Source organism: Drosophila subpulchrella, chromosome 2R (assembly GCF_014743375.2).
Source record: "Drosophila subpulchrella strain 33 F10 #4 breed RU33 chromosome 2R, RU_Dsub_v1.1 Primary Assembly, whole genome shotgun sequence".
Taxonomy (NCBI): domain Eukaryota; kingdom Metazoa; phylum Arthropoda; class Insecta; order Diptera; family Drosophilidae; genus Drosophila; species Drosophila subpulchrella.
Window position 1 is genome coordinate 17445014 of NC_050611.1, and position 21698 is coordinate 17466711.

Consider the following 21698-nt stretch of genomic DNA (forward strand, 5'->3'; position numbering starts at 1 on the left):
TCATTTGTCCTTGAGCTCAACCCTCGTTGAGTTTGGGTTTGGTTTTCTTCGTTTCTGCGGCGGAATCGCGTAAATTGTGGCCCAAAGATTAAAGGCAACAATGGCAAACACATCCTAGTCAATACCCCCCAGCCCGTCTCTATCCCCAAAATCTTTCACCATCTTGTTGTTTCTTAATTTTTGCTTAGCTAGCAGCCGGCGAAATGTTATCTCTGGCGCTGTGTGCTCATAATTCGGATGTTGTTGGTGCGTCACTCGAGTGAAATTTAAGCAGCCCAGTCATAAATTATACTTGTGGCCCAGGCACTTTCTTCGCAGGACACAAATATTTGCATACTTTTTGGGGGAAAGTCGGTTGAAAGGGGCGGGTGGGGCGTCTACTAACAAGTCTCAATACGTTCCAGTTCATAATCACAGATCTCGCAGGATGGAACCACCGCAGCGATTCGCTCAAATGTTGCGTCACTGAGCCACTGAATTACCCAGTTACCCAGTTACCCAGCCACTGAGCCACTCAACCACTCAGCCGCCGAGCCACCGAACGCCCACGCACTCGCAAATGTTCATTGCCAATAATTTCGACGGCAATTTTCATAAATTAGCCCGTCTCAGTCTTCCCTTTTGGCCAGCCGCCTCCGAAAACTGTCAACTACTTGAACTGTAATCCAAATTGTTACGCAACGCCAAACTTAAACATACTTATTTATGCAAATACAGGGGGGAGTCGGTAGAACGAATTTGTAGTAACTTAAAAAAAGTAACTTCCAAATTAAACAAAACAAATTGATTGGTAAAATTGAGAAAGACGGACAGTTATGTAACTTTAAGAAATAAGTATCTATAATTAAGTAACTATTCAAAAAAGTATTAAGAATTTTGTTGTGGCGTGGATTACTATATTATAGTAAAACTAACTACGGGAGTAACTATTAAATTGGTCAAATTTACATATATGTTTAACTTTTACATTTGATCAACGTGGAATAGCTTTAAATATAATATCTGTCTAAACTTCTCCTTAATAATAATTTAAAGTCAAGTTTGTAGAACTCCAAATTATTGGTATCGAATAGCCACTTTAAAAACCCCACTTCTTCCGCAACTCATGTAGCATAATTTATTGAGCTTTAAACTTTAATTTATGTGGAACTCACTTTTGGGGGTGGCAAACAAGGGTTAAAGCCGCCATCCTAGTGAAAGTGTAAATTATCACGGTAATTAAGTAGGACTCATACATGGATAGCTCGTTTTTCGGCCCCCAACCCAACTTAATTTCCCGACTGTGTGTTCAGGCATTTGGCTTTAGGCCGCTTTGCGCGGCTCATAAATTTATAATTTAATGGAAAACCCACAAAGACCAACCGCAACCTCAACCCACAGCCGCCAAGTATCCCAAAATGTACGAGCAAAAGTTTAATTTGAATTCGAATTTAGCGAAAAAATAATTATGCCGTCGAATTGTCGAGGGTGGCTTGATAAGTAATGAATAGATCATAAAAAGTAAATAAATTTTTTAGTATTTAACATTTTTTGTTAAAATGCATATCTACACTTCTTAAAAGAAAACCAATAAAAGTAGTAAGGACTTGTTTGTATAATTAACAAAAGAACTCACTGAACAGTTTACATTTTTTAGTTTATTGATATTTGAATAAAAGGAAATGCACCTATACAAATTATATATATAAATCATTATATAAAATTCCATAAAACAAAGGCCGAGTCACCAACAATTATTTACCTTAAAATGCTTTACAAATTAAACAATTTCATATTAATGGCCCACAAATTTGGTTGTTTTATTTACTTTTTGGTTTAAATTTTTAATTAACCCCATCATGATTAGTTCCTTTGTTTTGCTCTTGGCTAAATTTATGTTCAAGTCTTTCAAAGTGACCCTCGCATATCAGGCTGACCCCATCGCGAGGGTGTCCTTGACAACTAAACCAGCCGAATGTCCGGCAATTTGCCCCGCCCCCCTTGGCCCAAAAGGGGTTGGGGTTTGGGAAATTAATTACCGCATCATGGCGCGAAAATGGCTGCGCTAGGCTAATGCCTCAAAAGTCATGTCCAACTTGGGTGCTCTCCGCGTTGTGCCAACTAAAAAGTTTCTAATTACGACCATGAAACCGAGTTGATTGCGCCCCCAAAAGCCCACCTAACCAGCCACGCCCCCCATTTCTCGTTTTTTTTTTTTTATTCGCCCCGTTGATGTTTAAGTTTTTAATAACATTTGCCACGGTGCGCCGTCGTGTTTCGCATTACGTGTTCCGTATTTCGCTTTTCATGGAGGCAAGGACTTAGGAGCATGTTAATACAGATACAGCCAGCCGGCAGGATGGAAGCCATGTAAATGGTAATTACACTTAAAGCCATAATCCAGCTTTATGCCTAAGACTCGCGCCTTCGCTGCTAAGCTCTGGCTCGAAGGATTACAGCTGGGATGGTATGGGGGATTTCACAGCCTCCCTTTTTTTTTAACCATCTCGCGACTCGATTTAATTTCGGTGCATTTAAGTTCCCCGGCCAAAGATAAATATTCATATGGGTTAATTATATAAATTGTCCAATAATACACAAGGCGAAAGTTTCTGGCAACTTTTAGCAGTTGCGCAACTCAAGTAGAGGCGCTGAGAAAATGGAAAATGGGAAATGGAAAAGCCGGCGAATGTCAGAGCCAGAGAAGTTTCAAGTCCGATTATCCGCACACAAAGCAGTTGGATGTTCGGTAATCAGCTGAGCGAATGAGCGACTGAGCTGCACTGAGAAAATTTAGCCATATGTTAGGATAGCGGGATGGTATAGGGGTATGGTATGGGGGTATGTTATAGAGGTATGGTATAGGGGTAAGGTATAGGAGTATGGTATAGGGGTAAGGTATAGGTGTATGGTATAAGGGTATTGCTTAGGGGTATGGTTCAGGGTTATGGTATAGGGGTATGGTATAGGGGTATGGTATAGGGGTATGGTATAGGGGTATAATTTAGGGGTGAGGTATAGGGGTATGGTATAGGGGTAAGGTATAGGGGTACTGTATAGAGGTATGCTATAGGGGTATGGTATGGTGGGGTATAGATGTATGATATAGGGGCATGGTATTGGGGAATGATATAGGGGTATGGTATAGAAGTATGATGTAGGGGTATGGTATAGGGGTATTGTTAAGTGCTGTGGTCTAGGGATATGGTCTAGGGGTATGCTTTCAGATCCCAAGAAGCAACCCACCAGCTATCTCGATGACTCCGCATCTTAAGCATTTGTTCTGAAATGGCGGCTAGGAAGTTGCGACGCCATTTCGCCTTGGATTTTGGCGTCAATGCGCTCGTTGGCATTTAAAACGGCAGACAGTTTGCTCTAGTTGCCTCGACGCGCAATTACTTAGAAACACAGTCCCAAAAATATGTATCTGTATCTCAATGTGTGCTTGCATATTTCTGCCAAAAGTTACAACTTCTCTTGGCCAAGAGAAAAAAAAAAGAAGAGGAAACGAGGAAGAGCTCGAGACAGAGCAACAAGAAGAAAGTTTTCACTTGAAATTCAAGCAATTGCTTTTGAAAAGTTTCCATTTCTGGCAGTGTGTGTGCGAGTTGTTAGGCAAATTCTCTTTATCCTCCACGCGCCAGACCAAAAGCAGAAAACTGGAAACTGAAAGCTGAAAACTGAAAACAGAACATCGCTGAAAAGAGCCGAAATAAAACGGAATAAAACCGAACCGAACCCAGTTGCGTTGAGTTGAGTTGGCGAAAAAAGTTGGTTAATGAAATTGTGTCAGCGGGTTCGGCCTGTCCCGCTCGAAAGGCATCAAGAGTGACATAAAACACAAAACGAAATCAAGCGCGCACTTGAGCCAAATTAATTGTTGGAACAACATTTCCTGTCCCTCGAGAGCTTCGCTGCACAAGGAGAAAAAATTCAAAAATAAAAGGATCTTTTATTTTAAAGGGGATTAAGTTTGAAACGACCTTTTTAAATTAATGATTTTTTAAAGGTACAAATTTAAATTCAGTACTAGCCTGAGAAAACTGGAATAAATTAAATTTTATTACCTAAAGGAGACTTGAGGCAATACCTTGGGTTTATAATTAGATTTTTGGTTTATTTATTTACTAAAATAGATATAATATATCTCCATTTTGGGTAATGCCAGTTCTAAAATATCTTTGGGATGAAGAAACAAATAACGAAAGTATAATATTTTAGAAACTGTATCCAGACTTTGATGAGCTTATAATTTATATTCGAATTTAAAAAGTTGGTTGGTTCCTAATTGAAGCTATTTCTTAAAAGCTTAAATTATAAAGAAATTGAAATTGACTTCTTGACTCATTTTATTTTCTGTGCCTTTGTTCCCTTATCCTTTTTTCGCCATTCCTAACCAGCTTTTCAAGTCCTGCGATCCCAAGTTGTAATTACGCAAAGCGAAAGGCAGCGAGTCACTCAGTTGGCTGGGCACTTGTCGCGTTTTTTTAGCCACCATACAAAAACCAGCTCGTTAGCCGAAAGTCTTCTAAGAGTCGAGGAAAAGGTCCTTAGATCATAATCAACCCCACTCGATACGCGATGATGGGTTGGATTTCCCTGTCTGCGGCTGGGGTCAAACCATGCGGTTGAAAGGAAACCTTAAGAAAGGGGGCCCAAGACAAAGGTAAATCACAAAACCATTTGCATTCACTTTCGCCACGGCATCGGTTGGCTGTCAGGGGTCCAGGTAAGTTGACTCCGGCCTATCTTTAATAGCCTGCCATGACTCGCCATATCGATGGAAGAAAGTTGCCTGCTGGCTGACGAAAGAGCTGGGAAAAAAACAAAAAATTGGGGCGAGGTGAAAAGTTGCAAATTGGAAAATCAGGAAAGGAGGGACTCTGGATCCGAACATCACCGACAGGCAGGGCTGCTAAGTGCAACTAAAAAGTGTCTGAGTGTTGCAGTTCGTGCTGCCCACTCCAGTTTTTCACATTCACATGTGCCACACTGCGAATAATATTTAAAAACATAGGCTACAAGGTAAGGATATTTTAAAGTTAATAAGGGGGAAGTTAAAAAGATGGGAAATTAAGAAGGCTATTCAGGTACTTTGGTTAATTAGCTTGGTCTTAAGAGAGTTAATAAATAGTTTCGGCTAATACACTGTATTTTCTATTGTAATATTATTTAATGCTTCGATACATGTGGCAATATTATAAAGATACTTTTTCCATTTTAATGTAGGTATAAGTGATAAGTGATTTTATTTTAGTCCCAAATTTAAAGATATAGAACCTTCAAAAGAATAAGTACAATAATGTGTTGGATTACATATGGTATTCATATCTTAACATCCGATATTAGTAATATCTGATCAGTTTCACATTTTTTCACTAAATCACAATAATAATGGCCCTTTTTTAAAGGGATTTTTAAGATATGAGTGCTCATTTAATCCGATATCTAGTTATTATATCCGCTTAAATCCTTTTAGCTATCCCTCCTTAAAGCCAAGCCTTGTTGCAACTTTAAGGGATCCTTGTTTTTGGCTCAGTGAACTGGCACACATGTCCATGTCTTCGCATTTGCCATTGCCAAAAGGCGGCGCCTCCTTTGAATTATGTAGAATTTACGTGCTTTCAGCGCTTAAAGTGCAGCCATGTGCCCGTGTGTGTATACTTTTGGGGGGCAGTGTGTGCGGCAAGTGTGTGTGGCCAGTGTGTGTGTTTGTGAGTATGGGACCATTAGTTTTTGTGCTGATTATTATGGCTGCCGCAGCGCAGTGTAAGGATCCCATGCTTCGGAATGGGATGGGATTTGATGGGATGGGTTCGGATGGTATGGGATGGTATGGGATGGGATGGGTCATGGGCCCACGCCCTCGTGGCGTTGCATTTGTAACAGGTGAGCTTTATGGCTCTGTTACCGTTGCATTCAACGTGGCTGCGAGTGTGTGAGTGCCCCTGCATGTTTCGTATTAAATTATGCCTGCCAACGCGCTTTCAACCTGCCCTTTTGGCCACATTTTCACATGTAGGCCTTGACCCGAGCTCCTTTTTCCCTTTCCCTCTTCTGGTTTACTCAAAATTACGATGCTGGCAGTAAAGACATATTGGTAAATGCTCCTTACGTCCCTCATCTTTACTTCTTGCTCCTTTTTTTTTGCTCCTGCTCGTCAATCATCGCGCGTCATTAACAAATGCATCCTTTCTCCCTGTGAGTGAAACTTTCATCTGGCATCTTTCGCTTTGTCATACTGCATTGTCAATCGATTATCTTAATCTCCTCGAACGGGCTCAAATTACTATGGGAACTTACAAAAAAATTGGAGCAACTATGTCAGGTGATTTATTTGCCAATCAGGGATTTTTAGATTGCTCTAAAGGCAAAAAATAAGATATATTATTAAATCCTTTCAAATTGCACTGTCGACAATATGAAAACCAATCAACTTTGGCAGTTTAAACATATCTTTACAAAATACTATGCAAAACACATATTATTATAATATATTTTTTATAAACTATTCTTATAAAAAAGTAAAGATTATAACTAAACAAATATTTTATTGTAATATTGTAGACATATTTAATATTAAACTCTTAAATAAATTTTAAAGCATTTCTACAGATATAGTAAGGTAACTGGTCTTACAGAAGTCAATTAGCTGAATGGAAATACGTGCAAATAGTTGGAGTTCAGTCAACTATTAATTTCATTCGACTAATTTGGATACGTGTGGAAGCTTTTTCAACCCTTTGCAAGGGCTTTTCCCCATCGTTTTTGGTTACAAAAAAGGCTCTGATATCGGGTATGTTGGCAATTAACAAACGCAGCCAAGAAAAAACCGAAACAGGCAGCTGGATGGAGAAGGTCCTGCGATAGTTAGCCCAATTAACCCGCCCGGCCGCAAGTGGCCCACTTATCCCGAGGCAGGCATCAATGGGTTTAACTTTTTGCCCGACTTTCACAGCAATTTCACAATTTCGAAGGCAGCTCCTCACTCATACACCCACACTATCCGCATCCGTTGGTGTGGGCCATGAAATTGTCATGCTCTACTAACTGTCCTAACTGAACCGAACTGAACTGAACTGGGCTGAAACTCTTTGGAGCTGCAGTTGCAACTGCAATATGCGACTGTTTTTAAGGCATTTGAGCCACGTGGTTAGCACACAATGGTGCGTCAGTTTGGCGAGGGTGGCAGAAACCAGATTAAATTGAAAACCGGGGTGCAAAACTTTTGATTCGATCTGTCTAATGGAAGAGACGGAGACGGAGCCGGCATATTGGAAAAGTTCTACCAAATTAAGCAGTCGACTTAAGCTGATACGAAAATCGAAGAAAAGCCAGCCAATTTTATGCTCGACTGCTTAAAATAGGTAAAAATTGGATACAATGTTTTACACAGAATTACAAATTTAATCCAGTTGAGAGGGGGAAAATCAATACATCTAATGCTTGCATATTTGAATGACCGCCCTAGGAATAACATTAAACTTGGATGACATACAAAACGATTGTTAAACATCGTGAATAATTGAATAAGTGAATATTCGCCCAAGGTATTTACATATTTGCCTCGTTTATTTGTCACACTCGTTCGATCTTTTTTTTATGTTTACGTTTATGTACGCATCGAAAAGTCTTTGAAGTGGGGTCTGCACTGTCGACCCAGCCAAAGTGACATGGTGTGCCCCCTACTTAGTATACAGTGCCTGCAGTGCGGAGAATATTTGGAAAATATATACTTTTTTCGGTTACATTATGCAAATATTTGGATCCATTGAGCTGCGTATTTGGGTGCAGCGAGTAATGCATTTGCTGCGTCCCCGCTGGCCTTCAAAAAATCCCATGGCTCGATCCGCAGACATGCACCGCTGGCATAAATATAAATATTGATTTATATGGGCCTACATGTGGATGTGTATCTATGTATCTTTATATCTAGGCACGTTCATGCGGCTGGCTAAATATTAATGCGCTCTAAATAAAAAGCGGCAGGCGCAGCTGAAATTGTTTTTTCATTTTAGCCCTAAGCTCCCGTGCATTCGGCATTTTTATTCCGTCCTCTGTTTATTTCTATTTTCAGTTTTCAGTTTCAGTTTCGGATGCAGTTTGTTCTTTCGCATTTCGTTTTCGTTTTTGTGCTTGTGCATTTTTCATTACAGCATTGACAGTGACAACGACAGTGGAGTGTGTGCCCCAAAAGGCATGTGTTGGTGTGTGGCATGCAACAATGGGTGCGCTAGATAGTCGCCAGTGGCACTCGCCTCTGCATTGGTAGTGGTGCTGTGTGTGCCCCAGGGGCCCACTGTGTGCGCAAGTGTGTGTGAAGACATGCCACTGTTTTTTTGTTGTTTTTTTATTTTGTGATGATTTTACGGCTGCCCCCCTCTCCCCATCGACATTTCCCCCACCGGGGGCACGCACAAAATGTGGCACAGTGTTCTAGTTCCACATATTGGTGTTCTTCCTAGTGTGGAACCAAACACTACCAAAAATAGCGCTATCAAAGGGTCGAAAATGAGTCCAAGAATCAATATCAAATGCAAAACTTCTTGTAGAACATCATAAATCATACATTTTTGCCATTAATTAGCAACTAAGTTTTGTTTTAGAAGTAAGAGATTGCTAGAGTACCTGCTTAAAATACCTTGTTTTAGGTACACAGAACATTGAACCAAGAACATTGTTCTTGAATTGAGAACATTGTTCTTGAATTGAGAACATTCGTTCTTAAAAACCTTGTAAATACATTTTGGTATCAATATAAGAACATTTTGTTCTTCTTCGCGAGAAGAGAAAAGTTAAATTGAGTTTATTTAACAACTTTTTGATAAGTATACACTAAGGACTGAACTAATAGTTTATTTGTACATACAATGTACTTAAATACCGCCAATTCAACTTGATTCGAGAAAAATAAAAACATTTTCAACTTAAAAATGTCGTTCTATTTTTAAGAACATTTTCAACTCAGATGAGAACCTAAGAATTTTCTCTGTGTACTTTGCTTATACAAAATATATTTATGTATAAATATTTATGCTCTTAAGTGACCAATAACTTTATAGTGCTATTTTTATAATTACAAAAATATACATTTTGAGAAAGTTAAAAATACATACTTTTTATTAACATTTTCTGAACATATGTTTTAACATTTGGTTTATATTTTTATATATATATACATTTCTTATGTACCTTGAAATTCAACAATGTTTAGGTAATAGGATCGTTTTAAAAATAAAAAAAAATTTCTATTAAAAAATAATAATTAAAGAGATCTTTCGTATTTAAGATCCTCCAATTGAAAAAAATACCATCATGTTATGGATATTAATATTACCACATGGAAAAAGAAATGCTTAAAATACAAAATTCTAAGATATAAAAAAATATATTAAGGATTCATATAATATTTTAAATTATCTAACCCAAGGGGCCCAGTGTGACCTAAGTGGGGTGATTAGTTACCTAATCTCCAACCACACCTACCTAGTCCAAAATATCAGTATCATGGTATGATCTAAACATGAACTATGCAAAATAAAGGATATAATTTATAGAAATGTTGAAGATACTAAGCCGAACTTGAAAAGCTTAATCCGTTAATTACAAAGACGATTTAACAGATCTTCAAAATATTATTTACGAGACCTCTTGTCTCAAGGGAATCATTCCCACATACTTAATAGCCCAAGTCAAGATCACTAGATTGTATTTAATCGCTAAGATTTTCCCCCAGTGTATTCGTGGCCTGTTCAATAGGTTTATTCGCCTTCCTAGTTGCTGTTTGCTCCCCGATTGGGCAAGCCAGCATTCTGGTGCTCTCAGTCTTATTGCCGGGCAATTTCTGGCTTTGTTGATTGCTTGACAAATTGCCAGCCCCGACCAACTTAGCCAGTGATGGAGAGTGAGAAAGAAGGCGATATACAGTCAGAAAGAGACAGGCAGACAGACAGTGGCGGCAGGGGGCAGCTTTCACTGCGAGTTGTAGACAAGTGTTCTTGTTGTCCTCCCCGGGGGGACGGGGGAAGCCCCCGATTGCTGTTGTTGCGGTGTCAGCCATTGACAGGTGATGCACAGGTGATTTCCGCGCTCATCGCCTGACCTGTCACTGCACTCGACAGCGCCAATGAAATGTAGCAAATTAACGATTCCCCAATTCCACCTTTGTTGCGGTTGCTCCGCGATATTTGCCACATTTCATTTGATAGCTTCGCCCGAATGCCTTTTGACAATATTCCATGCATTACAGCGTTGCTAATTAAATTAAATCGTGCTCGGTGAGCAACATTGCATATTGCAATGAATAATATAATATATATTTATATAAATTATATGCATCAGTGTTTTTGTGTGTAATTTTTAACGCCATTACTTTGTTTTTAGTCAAAAGTCATGAAGTTTGTGTGTAAATCGTGGGTGATATTTACCGCAAATGCCGCATGCCGCAATATAGGCTATAATAAAAATAAGTGCCGTGGGTTTTTGCAGCCTGTCAAGGACACAGCCGTGCTTGATGCGATATATACGATATAATCCACTTGATGCCGGCATTTTGTTATAGTTGTTGCACATGTATCGTTGTTGTTGTTGCTGTTGCTGTCAATTGTTTTGCATTTGTGATTCAATTTATCAGCGCTTTAATTTGATTTCATTTGTCACTGCACTTGCATTTCAATTGGTTGACATTGCTTTAATTGAAACGTTTCGCTTCGGTTCTAATTGTTTTTATTCTGCTTTTTGGAGCCACTTTTTTTTGATGTTTTCTTTGGTTATTTCAAATGAAATTAAATGCCATTTCTGCTTCGATTTATGCACATTTTAAGCGCCATTTGCAATTAACTTTGCATGTTTTAATTAAGCGTTTTTTTTTATTGTTTTGATTTAGCATGGGTTTTTTGTTTGCAATCCTTTTGGTCACATTTTAGCTGGGGGCACGTGGCTGCCATATGCCAGCAGCACATTCGGAAATCATCACTTATTGTTCCGCAGAAAACTGCTCACGTTGCGTATACGTTGCGTGGACGTTGCGCATACGCCGCGTTGACCGCACTGAAAACTGCACCGCACCGAACGAACCAACCCGTTGCCGCCGTGGTCAAAGTTCAACTGACTGAAGAACAGCCGCGGCGTGGGAATTCGCTGGAGTTTTGTTGTTTTGGCCGCTGCTTTTCCTGCTTTTCACTGATTTTACTGGCTTTCCTGCTGCCGCTTTAGCCGCCTGTCTGTTTACTTTACGCTTTCGCACGCGACTGACACGAGGACCCAAGGAAAATCGGGCAACACCAGCAGCAACATCATCAGCAGCACTAGAAGCAGCGGAAAAGTCTGCACAGACTTCGTGTCTTGCTGCTCTGGAAAATTGCCTCTCTCATTTTCTTTTTGGAGGAACTCTCTCTTTATGGCATCTCTGGTCCGCGTGAAATGTTTGCCTAATTGGTCCTTTGTGGGGGAAAACGAAACCCTGCCCTCCCCCGTAAATCAATTCAACTGGGGAATTAAAAAGGAATCGGTAAGCCAGTTTGTTTAATTAATTATTCAATTTCATCCGCTATTACGGGTAGTATTAAAACATTTAACCCACAACAAGTCAAAAAAGGACTGCGTTCTTTGTCTGAGAAATAGAAAAGATTAAACTAATCTTTCTAGTTATAAATATGAGTTCAAGCTTAAAATAATCATATTTAACTTATTTGAATAAATAAAAACATATTTAGGCTGTCCTAAAAACATATTATTGTATAATTTCGGGTAGTCAAATGCTTAATAAGAAATACTTATATATTAATACAAGAAAAGCTTTAAAAATTTAACCAACATTTTTATGATTTTCCCTTTATTGCACTGGAATGAAATGAAACTATTTAATTATTTTCTCCACTCATGAAAATTTTATAAGTTTAAATTATCTAATCTTATCTTATTATTATTAGTTTAATTATTTACTCCACTCATAAAAATAATTTATGTGGTATAACCTAATCATTATTATAATTATTATTATTATTTAATCATATAAGTTTCCCCTAATAAATATGTTATATATTTGAAGTGCTGTCTAGTCATATATTAATTTGTTTCCAAACCGCATTCAATATTGCCAATCCTCAAGGAACAGCTGTTACGCTTTTTATAGCAAACATTTCTCGGCTTCCGGCTATCTCTCGCTTTCTCTTCCTTGGCGGTTCTGCGCATAGTTTGACTCTCCTGCTTTCACCACTCTCTCCGCTTTCTCTCTCTCTGTGTTTTGTGCAGCCATCAGCCGAGTTCCGAATGCGCCTTCGTCACGCGTCTCGTCTCGATTCGGGGACAAACAAAGCGCCAGCAAACCGCTTCAATTTGGGTTATTGTGCTGAAATTAGTTGGGACCAAGTTTTCGGGGCCCCAGTTTGGGCGAACTTAACTTTCCATTTCAGCCAGCTCATGCTCTTGGCCAGATTTGTGTGGGCTGAGGAGGATTGCATACTTTTGGGGCTAGCCAGCAATCCAGGCTGAAGATGGCTAACACGTTTTAGACCTTGTCGAGCACTGAAAGCCTTTTCGCGTTGGAAGTGCTATCTTCGCAGCTGCAATGCCAGATTCCGCTTGAATTCTCCGGATAACAGGGAAACCAGGGGGTGCTGGGTGACAACCAAGAAAACGGGCGACCTCTCAAGTCTTTCGCAAATTAAATTATTGAAAGTTATTTCTCAAGGCTTTCCACTCAAGTGTAAGTAAATGAATGGAAATGGCAAGAGCAGATCAAGGGTAACAATAATTTAATATATATTAAGGCTTTCGCATTTTATTGCTTGCTTAATTTGCACAGAATTTTTAATAAAAAGCTTTATTTGAAAGGAACACAGCTCCAATTAGATAATATTTAATGTCTAAAGGAGTTCTTAAATATTTATTTTTTTTAACCACTAGGTAGTAACAATCAAAGAATCAATCAAAACACAGAAGAACTCAAAATCTCAGAATATTTTAGGTCTCATTGTTAGGTTTAGTTTAATAAACATTAGATACTAACATCACTAACATGTAAAAAAAAATAAATAAATGTAAGGTCTCTTGTATGTTTAAACCCTTAAACCTTTATTGACCATAACCGCTACAATCTGAAATAACAGATAATACTGGCCTTTGGCTAAAAGGCCACTGGAAAATAATAACCATATATCAGGCTATGAAAACCTGACCATCAAACATCTAGTCGTGTATGTTAATTCCCCTTCTATTCTCCTCGATATCTGTAACACTGACCCACTCAATCTCACTTTCCCTCTAGTATCCGTATAAATGGCCGGCAATTTCTGTTGCCTGAGCATATAAAAAGTTACACTTGCCGGCGACCCTTACTTTTATTTTATTTCATTTTATGTACCCGCAGCCGCAGATTGCTGCAGCTTTCATTATCTAAAAACAAGAAAATCACAGACAATCAGTTAACGCTGCTTGAGCAAATAAACTCGTCAGGACGCGCAAAAAAAGTGGCGAAAGTGAAAGGCAGGAGAAAGGCGGCAGAGGAAGAAGACCAGACGGGCAAGAAGTTTGCCTTCTCGTGTGCTTTTTCGTTTGGTAGAGACCAGATCTCTTAGAAAACTTGGGTGAAAAAGTTCGCCAAGAGTTTGCCCGTTTGGCGGCTCCAGTTTGCAGTCAATGGTGCGTCATTATTTTCATTTATTGGCACAATCAGTCAACGTTTTATTTCCGGTATGTAATTAGGTAAACTGGCAGAGACAAAGACAAACATACAAGCTCCCTCACACACACACACGCCGGAAATACGCTGACAGATGCAGATGGAGCCGGGAGGAACTGAGGTAAAAGAAGAAGCAGCCACATCGAGTGTCCTTTATGGCACAGTAATGCGAGAAGTTTACGCCCAAGTAGGGGCAGCCAGACAGCCAGGAGCTCCAAGGACCCTAGAGTGTGCATCGTCTGGGCAAAGGCTGCTCAGCCGAGAAGGAGTCCACTGAGAACTGATATTCTATAAAAAGCCAAGGGCTAAAGCGCAACTAATATCGTAAAATTGTGTTTCATTCTTGTTGCATAAAATCTGAATATTTTTATTTAGATAAAAAGGTCTTGACTGTTAGAAGGAAAAATTAACAATACATTATATCTTATATTTAATCATATATTATCTTACATCCGAAAATACCATATATGCTGCAAGCTACCAGCAAGTACTGGACTTTATTTTCTTATTTTACAAGTTCATCTATATATAGTTTACCTTTGACATATTTGAGGTTTTATTATTAAGGTCACATTGAGCAACACTCTTATAAAGTGTATCTAATGATTTAATATTTAAATAGAATATGACGAATTGAGTGGATAAATTTTCAGCTTTTCTTAAATACCATTAATATCCACTCTTTTCGTAAAATTTCTAAAGGCCTTACAACTATATCTTCTAAACTAATCTATATTTAATATTTGAAATAATGTAAATATACAATAGATTAACCTTTAAGTCATTGTAGCTATAGCCTACAAAATGCTATAGGCAATTTGCAATCAATCACTTTCAAGCTGAGAATAAATATCTATTAAAAGAAATATCAATAAAAATAAATAAAGAATATTATAAGAATTTAAGCTACCGTCTAAACAAATCTAATTTAATATTTGAAATAATGTAAATATACAATAGAGTAACCTAAAAGTCATTGTAGCTATGCTATAAGCGATTTGCAATCAATCACCTTCTAACCTGAGAATAAATATCTATTAAAAGAAATATCAATAAAAATAAACAAAGAATATTATTAGAATTTAAGCTACCGTCTAAAGTAATCTACATTTAATATTTGAAATAATGTAAAAATACAATAGATTTACCTTAATGTCATTGTACCTATAGCTAAAAAAATGCTATAGGCAATTTGCAATCAATCACCTTCTAATCTGAGAATAAATATCTATTAAAAGAAATATCAATAAAGATAAATAAAGAATGTTATAAGAATTTAAGCTACCGTATAAAATAATCTACATTTAATATGTGAAATAATGTAAATATACAATAGATTAACCTTAAAGTCATTGAAGCTATAGCTAAAAAAAATGCTATAGGCAATTTGCAATCAATCACCCTCTAACCTGAGAACAAATATATATTTAAAGAAATATCAATAAAAGTAAATAAATAATCTTATAAGAATTAAAGCATGTACTTTTTGGAATCGAAAATCCAACCTCTTCACTGCAGGGGTATAAAAGCTTGCTTTATGCAAAAGCCAACTTTCCCAAAGAAAACATCCTGCTGTTACCTTGAAAAGTAAAGTCGCAGTACTACAACACAATAACATCCTTTCAGTGTAGACTTGACCTCGCCGGGCGCAGTTGAAGTACTCGCACAATATACTCCCAAATATAAACACGCAATTATTTGCGTATTGCGTGGAGGGCAAATTGCCAGGGGATAGTGGGCGAACTTGTTCATACGCTGATGGAAAACAACATCTTCGATGCTGCCGATGCTGGCAAATTGAAAACAAATGGGCAGGACCAAGAGATAGACCTTCTGGAAGGGGGGGGTTTTGGCGGAAACGGGGGACGCTAACAAGGCAAAACATCTCAAACCAAATGGCATTGGAAGTGAAAAACAAGCTGCAGCAGCAGCCAGTGAAATTCGGAAAATGCTGCTACCTAGGATGAGGCATGAGACTTCAGCGTCAGGTAGCTGAAAATGGAAAACTTTTGGCTCGCGCGCTGAGATGAATTGCTGGCTGTGCCGGCACACAATGCCCAGGAAGAACCCCAGCACCCCTAGGAAATCGCAGGGAAAACCCCAGGAAAACGCAGGAAAAGCCAGCAGCAGCTGGCTCCGCGCTGAATGAATGAAGCGAAGCGTTCCAGATAGAATTTGAGCGCAGTAAATTTTTCAATCGACTCGCTAATAAAGGCAATAAATATTCAATTCGCTTTCGTTTGCCTCCGTTTCGCTTTATTTCGATTCCATTTCATTCGATTCGTTTCGTTTGAAGTATTTGCTTTTTGCTTTCGACTGGCTACACTCCACCCTGTGTAGTTTTCTATAGTATTATGTTTGATAATCCTGCAGCTCTCCTTTCTTATCGGCCATTTTCCTGCAATTCTGCTTGGTCTTATTTTCAATTTTCTTGCCGCTTTGTTTTGCTTTACCACTTGTTAGACACTGCGACAGCGAAAATTTCATTTCGTTTCACTGCATTTCACGTTAAATTCAATTTAACGTGCTGGTATTTTTCACTCCTATAGGTATACCTTATAGCCCGACCTCGTTTGGCATTATTCGGGCAAACATAGCTCACAATTTCCATCGTTTCCACCGCCATTTTCCGCTTTCCATCCAACATTCAACAACCAACAGGGTGCATTGTTCCCTGTCCGTTGTTCGCAGTAAATAAAAGGCGACGCAACAAAGCAGAAATGAAGAAATTCCCCAAAATGGAAATGTGTCACACAATGTCGTTTGGACTTTTCCTTTTTTTTTATTCGCTTTCCCAAGTTTCCCTGGAAGCGTGTTAAGCGCATAAATGAGCCACAAAATCGGAATCAAAAGAATTGCAGGATCAAAACTGCTGACGCAGATATACTGGCAATAGTTTTACACAGCCTCTCATTTTCATTTTTCAAACATTTTTACCCGGGTATCGGGTTTGCCAAACTCGAACGCCACTTAACCAAATTGAATATGGAAATTGATTTTTATTGAAATTTTTGTCGATTCACTCGGCCGTTGGCCAGATTAGATTATCCACCAGTTGGCATCATCGATTTCCCCAGGAATTTTCCCAACGCGGCGAACTTTGGCCAAAGTTTATTGAAATATTTAGCGGGAACTTAAGTAATAAGTTGCCGAATCAGTACGCAAAAGATTAAAGTCCAATAAACTAGTGAGCAGAGGGGGGAGGGGGTTGTGAAAAACTCGGCCAAAACCACTGGTTTTTATTGGAAATTACTGGCAAAAGTTCGTCCTCTCAGATAGTAATGGACTTTTGAGCCCTTTGAGCCGCAAATTAAAGTATGTCGAAGTGCTTCCCTCATCCACCTTCAGATGTTGCAACAATGGTCGCCTGACAATGATTGCTTGCACAGAGATTCCGATGAGGTTTCCACTGCCAGCACCACCATCACCACCATTTCCACTTTCACCGGGAGTCCTTAATTATTTTTCCACTGACGAACAAGGCCGAAACGAGCTGCCAAGCGGCCAATTATCCGCCATAATGCGGTGATTTAATTTAAAAACCTGTCACAAAAAAGGCATGTGTCTCCCAGTTTTTCAGCCAGCTGACAAAGAAGCGCGAAAAACGGCTTTGTTTCGGCCATATCTTGTTAATTATGCCCAAGGCTGTGGGTAGTGGTTGAATTTATGGCTGAATACATGACGACAATGACACCTTTGCCTGTCCGAAGCGCAGCAATTTACGACTTAATCTGCGCTTAACCGGGCTAGGAGCATCTTTTGTCTTTTGTCCCCCACTGCCTTTTGGCACTCTAAAGTGAACAAAGTCCGTAGCCAGCTTACCGGGCACTTTATATCCGCTTAAACCATTTCATTATGGCCAGCAGGACAAAGGGATAGCTGGCTTAGTTTGTTGTTGGCTGGTCGACAGGAAAACAATGCACTCGATGCAGTTTCGATTGCTGGGGGAAAAGCTTTCGACACATGCCAATGGACCTCATCCAATTATGCTTTGTTAGCTTGGAATTGGAAAACACAGGTAAATTTGATTTATTTACCTGCCGTATATGTAAGTTAATTTAACCCTAGTACTTCTAAAATACATACGTTTAAGGCTGAAAGTGCTGGAGTCTTTCAGCAATCCATTTGGCAAGTGGCTGTTCGTTCCATTGTGAATGCCACAATTTTGCTGGCATCTGCTCCCTTCTTGCCATCTTGCCACAACAATGCCCGCAAAATGGCAGCCAGATCCTGGCAAAAATATGACCGATGAAAGGGCTCCACGTCCCTTGGCTAAGACGGGAAGTTGAGGCTCATTTATCATTCGCCTGATTGATATTTCACAATTAATAATTGCCCGACGTTCGGCTTGATTGGCATAATGTAAAACTTCAATTTGGAAGCATTTCTCTTCTAGGAAAATGAACACAGTGGAAGTTATTGAACTGGAACTATTTCTCGATTAGCTATTAGTTAAGTAGACAATCTTGTTAGTTGCCAAATATGTTCAACTCAGCGATACTGAGTTAAAGTTTCCTTAAAATAATACTGTATAAGCTAATATTCCATTGCTTAAAATTTTAAAAAATATTTCTTGATTAGTTATTAGTTAAGTACACAATCTTGTAAGTTTTCAAATATATTTAATTCAGCGATAATGAGCTAAAGTTTCCACAAAATAATACTTTAAAAGCTAATATTCCATTGTTTAAAATTATAAAACATAAGTCTTTAAATTTATTAACACTTTACAAATATCAAACAAATTATTTAATAATTTTTGAAAGTGAATGTGAGGCTATATAAATGACCTTCTAAAAATATGTGTTTTATTTTAAACGATGAAATGTATTGGTATTTTTATAAAGAATAGATTGATATAATGAAATTTTTCCTAGAAAATAAAATACTCCATATAATTGTGAATGATGTAACTTCAACATTACATCCCAACTGGCAGCTCTGTTGCATCATCCACCGTGAAAGGTGCAAAATGCAGCAACTTACCACTTAATCCTGGCTTAAGTAGCCTTCCCTTTCTTCTTATTTCTACCCCCTTTCTCCGCTTTCCCTTTCCGAAAGTCCTGGCCGAGTCCTGGGCTCCACCGCAGACCAGTTGAAATCCCATCCAGATCCCGTCCAGAAGCCGCAGTCGAAGCTGCAGCAAAAATCGAAAGCGCCGCTGCTCTTTGTCTTTTGTTTGCTGATTGCATTACGTCCTCGGGGCTTTTGGTAGATCTGCTGGAATATACATACCACTCTCCCCGTGTATGTAGAGCAAAAGTTTTAAATTAAAAGTCCAACGCCAGCTTATGGAACAGTTTATAGCCGCTTAAGCCGAAGGAAACCATACGGACGGGATGAAATGGATGGAATAAATGGTGTGGGGAGGGGATTAAATGCAGGCGGAAAATTCCAAATGCCAGGTCGAAAACAATGCATTTAGCCACCGACCAATGGCAGCAGACATTGGCCATTGTTTGGTGATGATAATGGAAATCTAATCACTCATTTTCTAACCCACTCCTCCAATCAAATCGCCAATTTCGACAGAATTTCAAGTAACGTCATCCGAATTTCTGGTGAATTTCTTTACTTTTAATAAACACTTTTTCGCTGTTTGATTTCATTTGCTCTTTTCGGAACTTTTAAATGAGGTACACACGCCCACATATCTGGCTTTTGGCTACTGGGTAGTGGGTTCTGGGGAAAAGGAAAGTAAACTGTTGGCACATGTGTGTTTATATTGCTAATAACTTGACGTCTGCCTTTGTATTTGTCTTTGGCGAAATGAAATTAAATTCCTCGTGTCAGTCGAGGGAACATTTAGGCTCCGGCGGCTGGTATGGGATGGCTGAAAATAGCTGGGGTTGTGGCAAAAAGAGTCCTGGCCCTGTCACAATCAGAAGCGAAGGGCCCCAGGTCCGGAATGTGTGTGTTCTGCTTGTGGGGGACAAACAACGATATGTACATTCGTACCACTCGTAACATAAACTAAAATAGAACTTTGATGTCAGGCGACATCAGCAACAGTTTGCTGACCACCGAGGGCCAGGATAGTGATGCTGGTGGCCCTGGGTTGATAATAATGACCTGGGGCTAGGGGCACATGGAGAGTCCTAATTAGTTTTTATTAGGATGCACATGTTGCTGCCGTTCGCTGGTCAGGTGCTTTCCGCTTTTCTGTTTTCCAACCATGCAGTGGGAGAAAAGAATGAAACCTCTGAGAAATATTATTAAGAACTTTAGTTAGTTATTTACTCAACTGAAGAAGTACTTAGTAATATAATTTGATTTTTGAACTTCATATGTGAGGAAGACAATTCATAATTCAATTTTTTTATATTTTGAAAGAATAAACAATCTTATATTTGACTAATCAAAATAGGACTTTCAAATTTATATAGAAAATATGCTAAAAATTAAGATCCGATCGATATTACATATGATACTATCTTGTGTTTAATAGAAATAAATTTAAGAAGATACAACCGAAATTACGTATGATACTATCTTATGTTTAATAGAATTCAATGTAGTTAAAATATGTTAAGGGTTTTTTTTATTTTTTATTTATAATTATTTATCTTCTTTATAATATACTACTAAATTAATTAACCTATTCTCTTATTAAAATAATAAGCACATTGTGTTGTCAAAGTAAAGATTATGGATGGGTCTTACAAGGTACATTAAAGGTAGTTTTAGTAGCAAACAAACTTTTCTCGCAGTGCCCGTGCAACAAAAGCGGCAACAGTCGCTTCCGATTCGTGGCTTGGCTGCTGCCGGAACCGGAAACGGATGTGGATGCGTGTGCGCTGGGCTCCAGCGAAGCAAATGCAACTGTTGCAGGTGGAAATGCAACGGCAGTCGCAACAGTTGCAGATGCAGTGACCTATACAGGGTATGCGGGCAGATCAGAGTGGATGGGAGTGGTTTTAAGTGCAAAACGCATCATGTGGTTAATGCACTTTAATTGCCGTTGGCCATCCGAAACTAGACCGTTGCCAGTGGTGAATGCAGAGCGCCACCTGGTGGCAACACCCACCTGCCCCGTGCGCACCATTTAACTTGATTAAAGTTCGCATTTGGATAACTTTGAGGCACTTCTAAGCTGTAACGAAAGCGGAGCGCAGCACTAAAACGTAATATCCACCAGTAAAATCAACTGGAAAAGCCCCGACCAGCCAGTAAATCTACGACACACAAAGGAAATGTTATGGCTCAGCCTCTGCCCCTCTCGCTCCCTCGCAGTGTGCCATCTCGCTTCCACTTTTCCGACAATTCCCCGGCGTGCAATGAAAGCGTTAATAAATTTCATGAGTCCTCGCATAAAAACTTCCGCCCACCTTCTCCCCGCACACCCAGCTTTTCCGCTTTTCTCGCTTTGAAATGCAAATTTCGGATCCTACACTGCACCCCTGGCCCCCCCCTGGAAAATGTAAATCACATTCACAATCAGATTAAATCTCAATAAGCATTGGACTAAAATTCAAATGCCATTTTGCCATTAGACCGCACAAATATTGTCACAGAAAATCAAGGCCCCCGAACAAAAGTTTCCAGCAGCGTTCGGCCCCTCTCACAATTTTCCTCCGACTTTTCCACACATATGGCGCAGCGGGAGTGTTTTCCCCTTACCATTTTTTGTTAGTATTTATATATAAAAACATGGCAGCAAATGCGGAGCAACACGAAAATGTTGCATTGAATTAACATTTAGAGAACACAAAAAAAATGCCGTGTTCGGCAAACAACAAGAACTGAGCTACATGTTACACATTTTTAATGTTCTCGGTTGGTGCTTAAAAACGAAAAAAATATAATAATATTGCGCGAAAAAATGCAAACTAAAATTAAATGAATGCAAATAATTTACAATGGAATAAAGTGTTGACAGGGGAAAGTTTTCCCTGGGAAATTTGCATAAAAAACTTATTACGCATTTACCTTTTGTGGGGGAAACAGGCTGCTATCGGTGCGAAGTGCTCTTTAAACCTGAAGAGAACTCAAGAATGGGGCAAAAAAAAACATATTTAAATAAATCGCCTACTCAATT

General features: G+C 39.0%; 1 protein-coding gene across 1 annotated transcript in view; it reads right to left on the reverse strand.

The window, feature by feature from the left end:
- Window positions 1-11216, reverse strand: part of LOC119551736 — a 41121-nt gene extending 29905 nt beyond the window's left edge. Inside the window, exon 1 of the mRNA XM_037861237.1 lies at window positions 10407-11216. Coding sequence (XP_037717165.1) covers window positions 10407-10551 — 145 coding nt within the window. The 5' untranslated portion in view covers window positions 10552-11216. The remainder of the gene's footprint in view (window positions 1-10406) is intronic.
- Between the last annotated feature and the right edge of the window lie 10482 nt (window positions 11217-21698).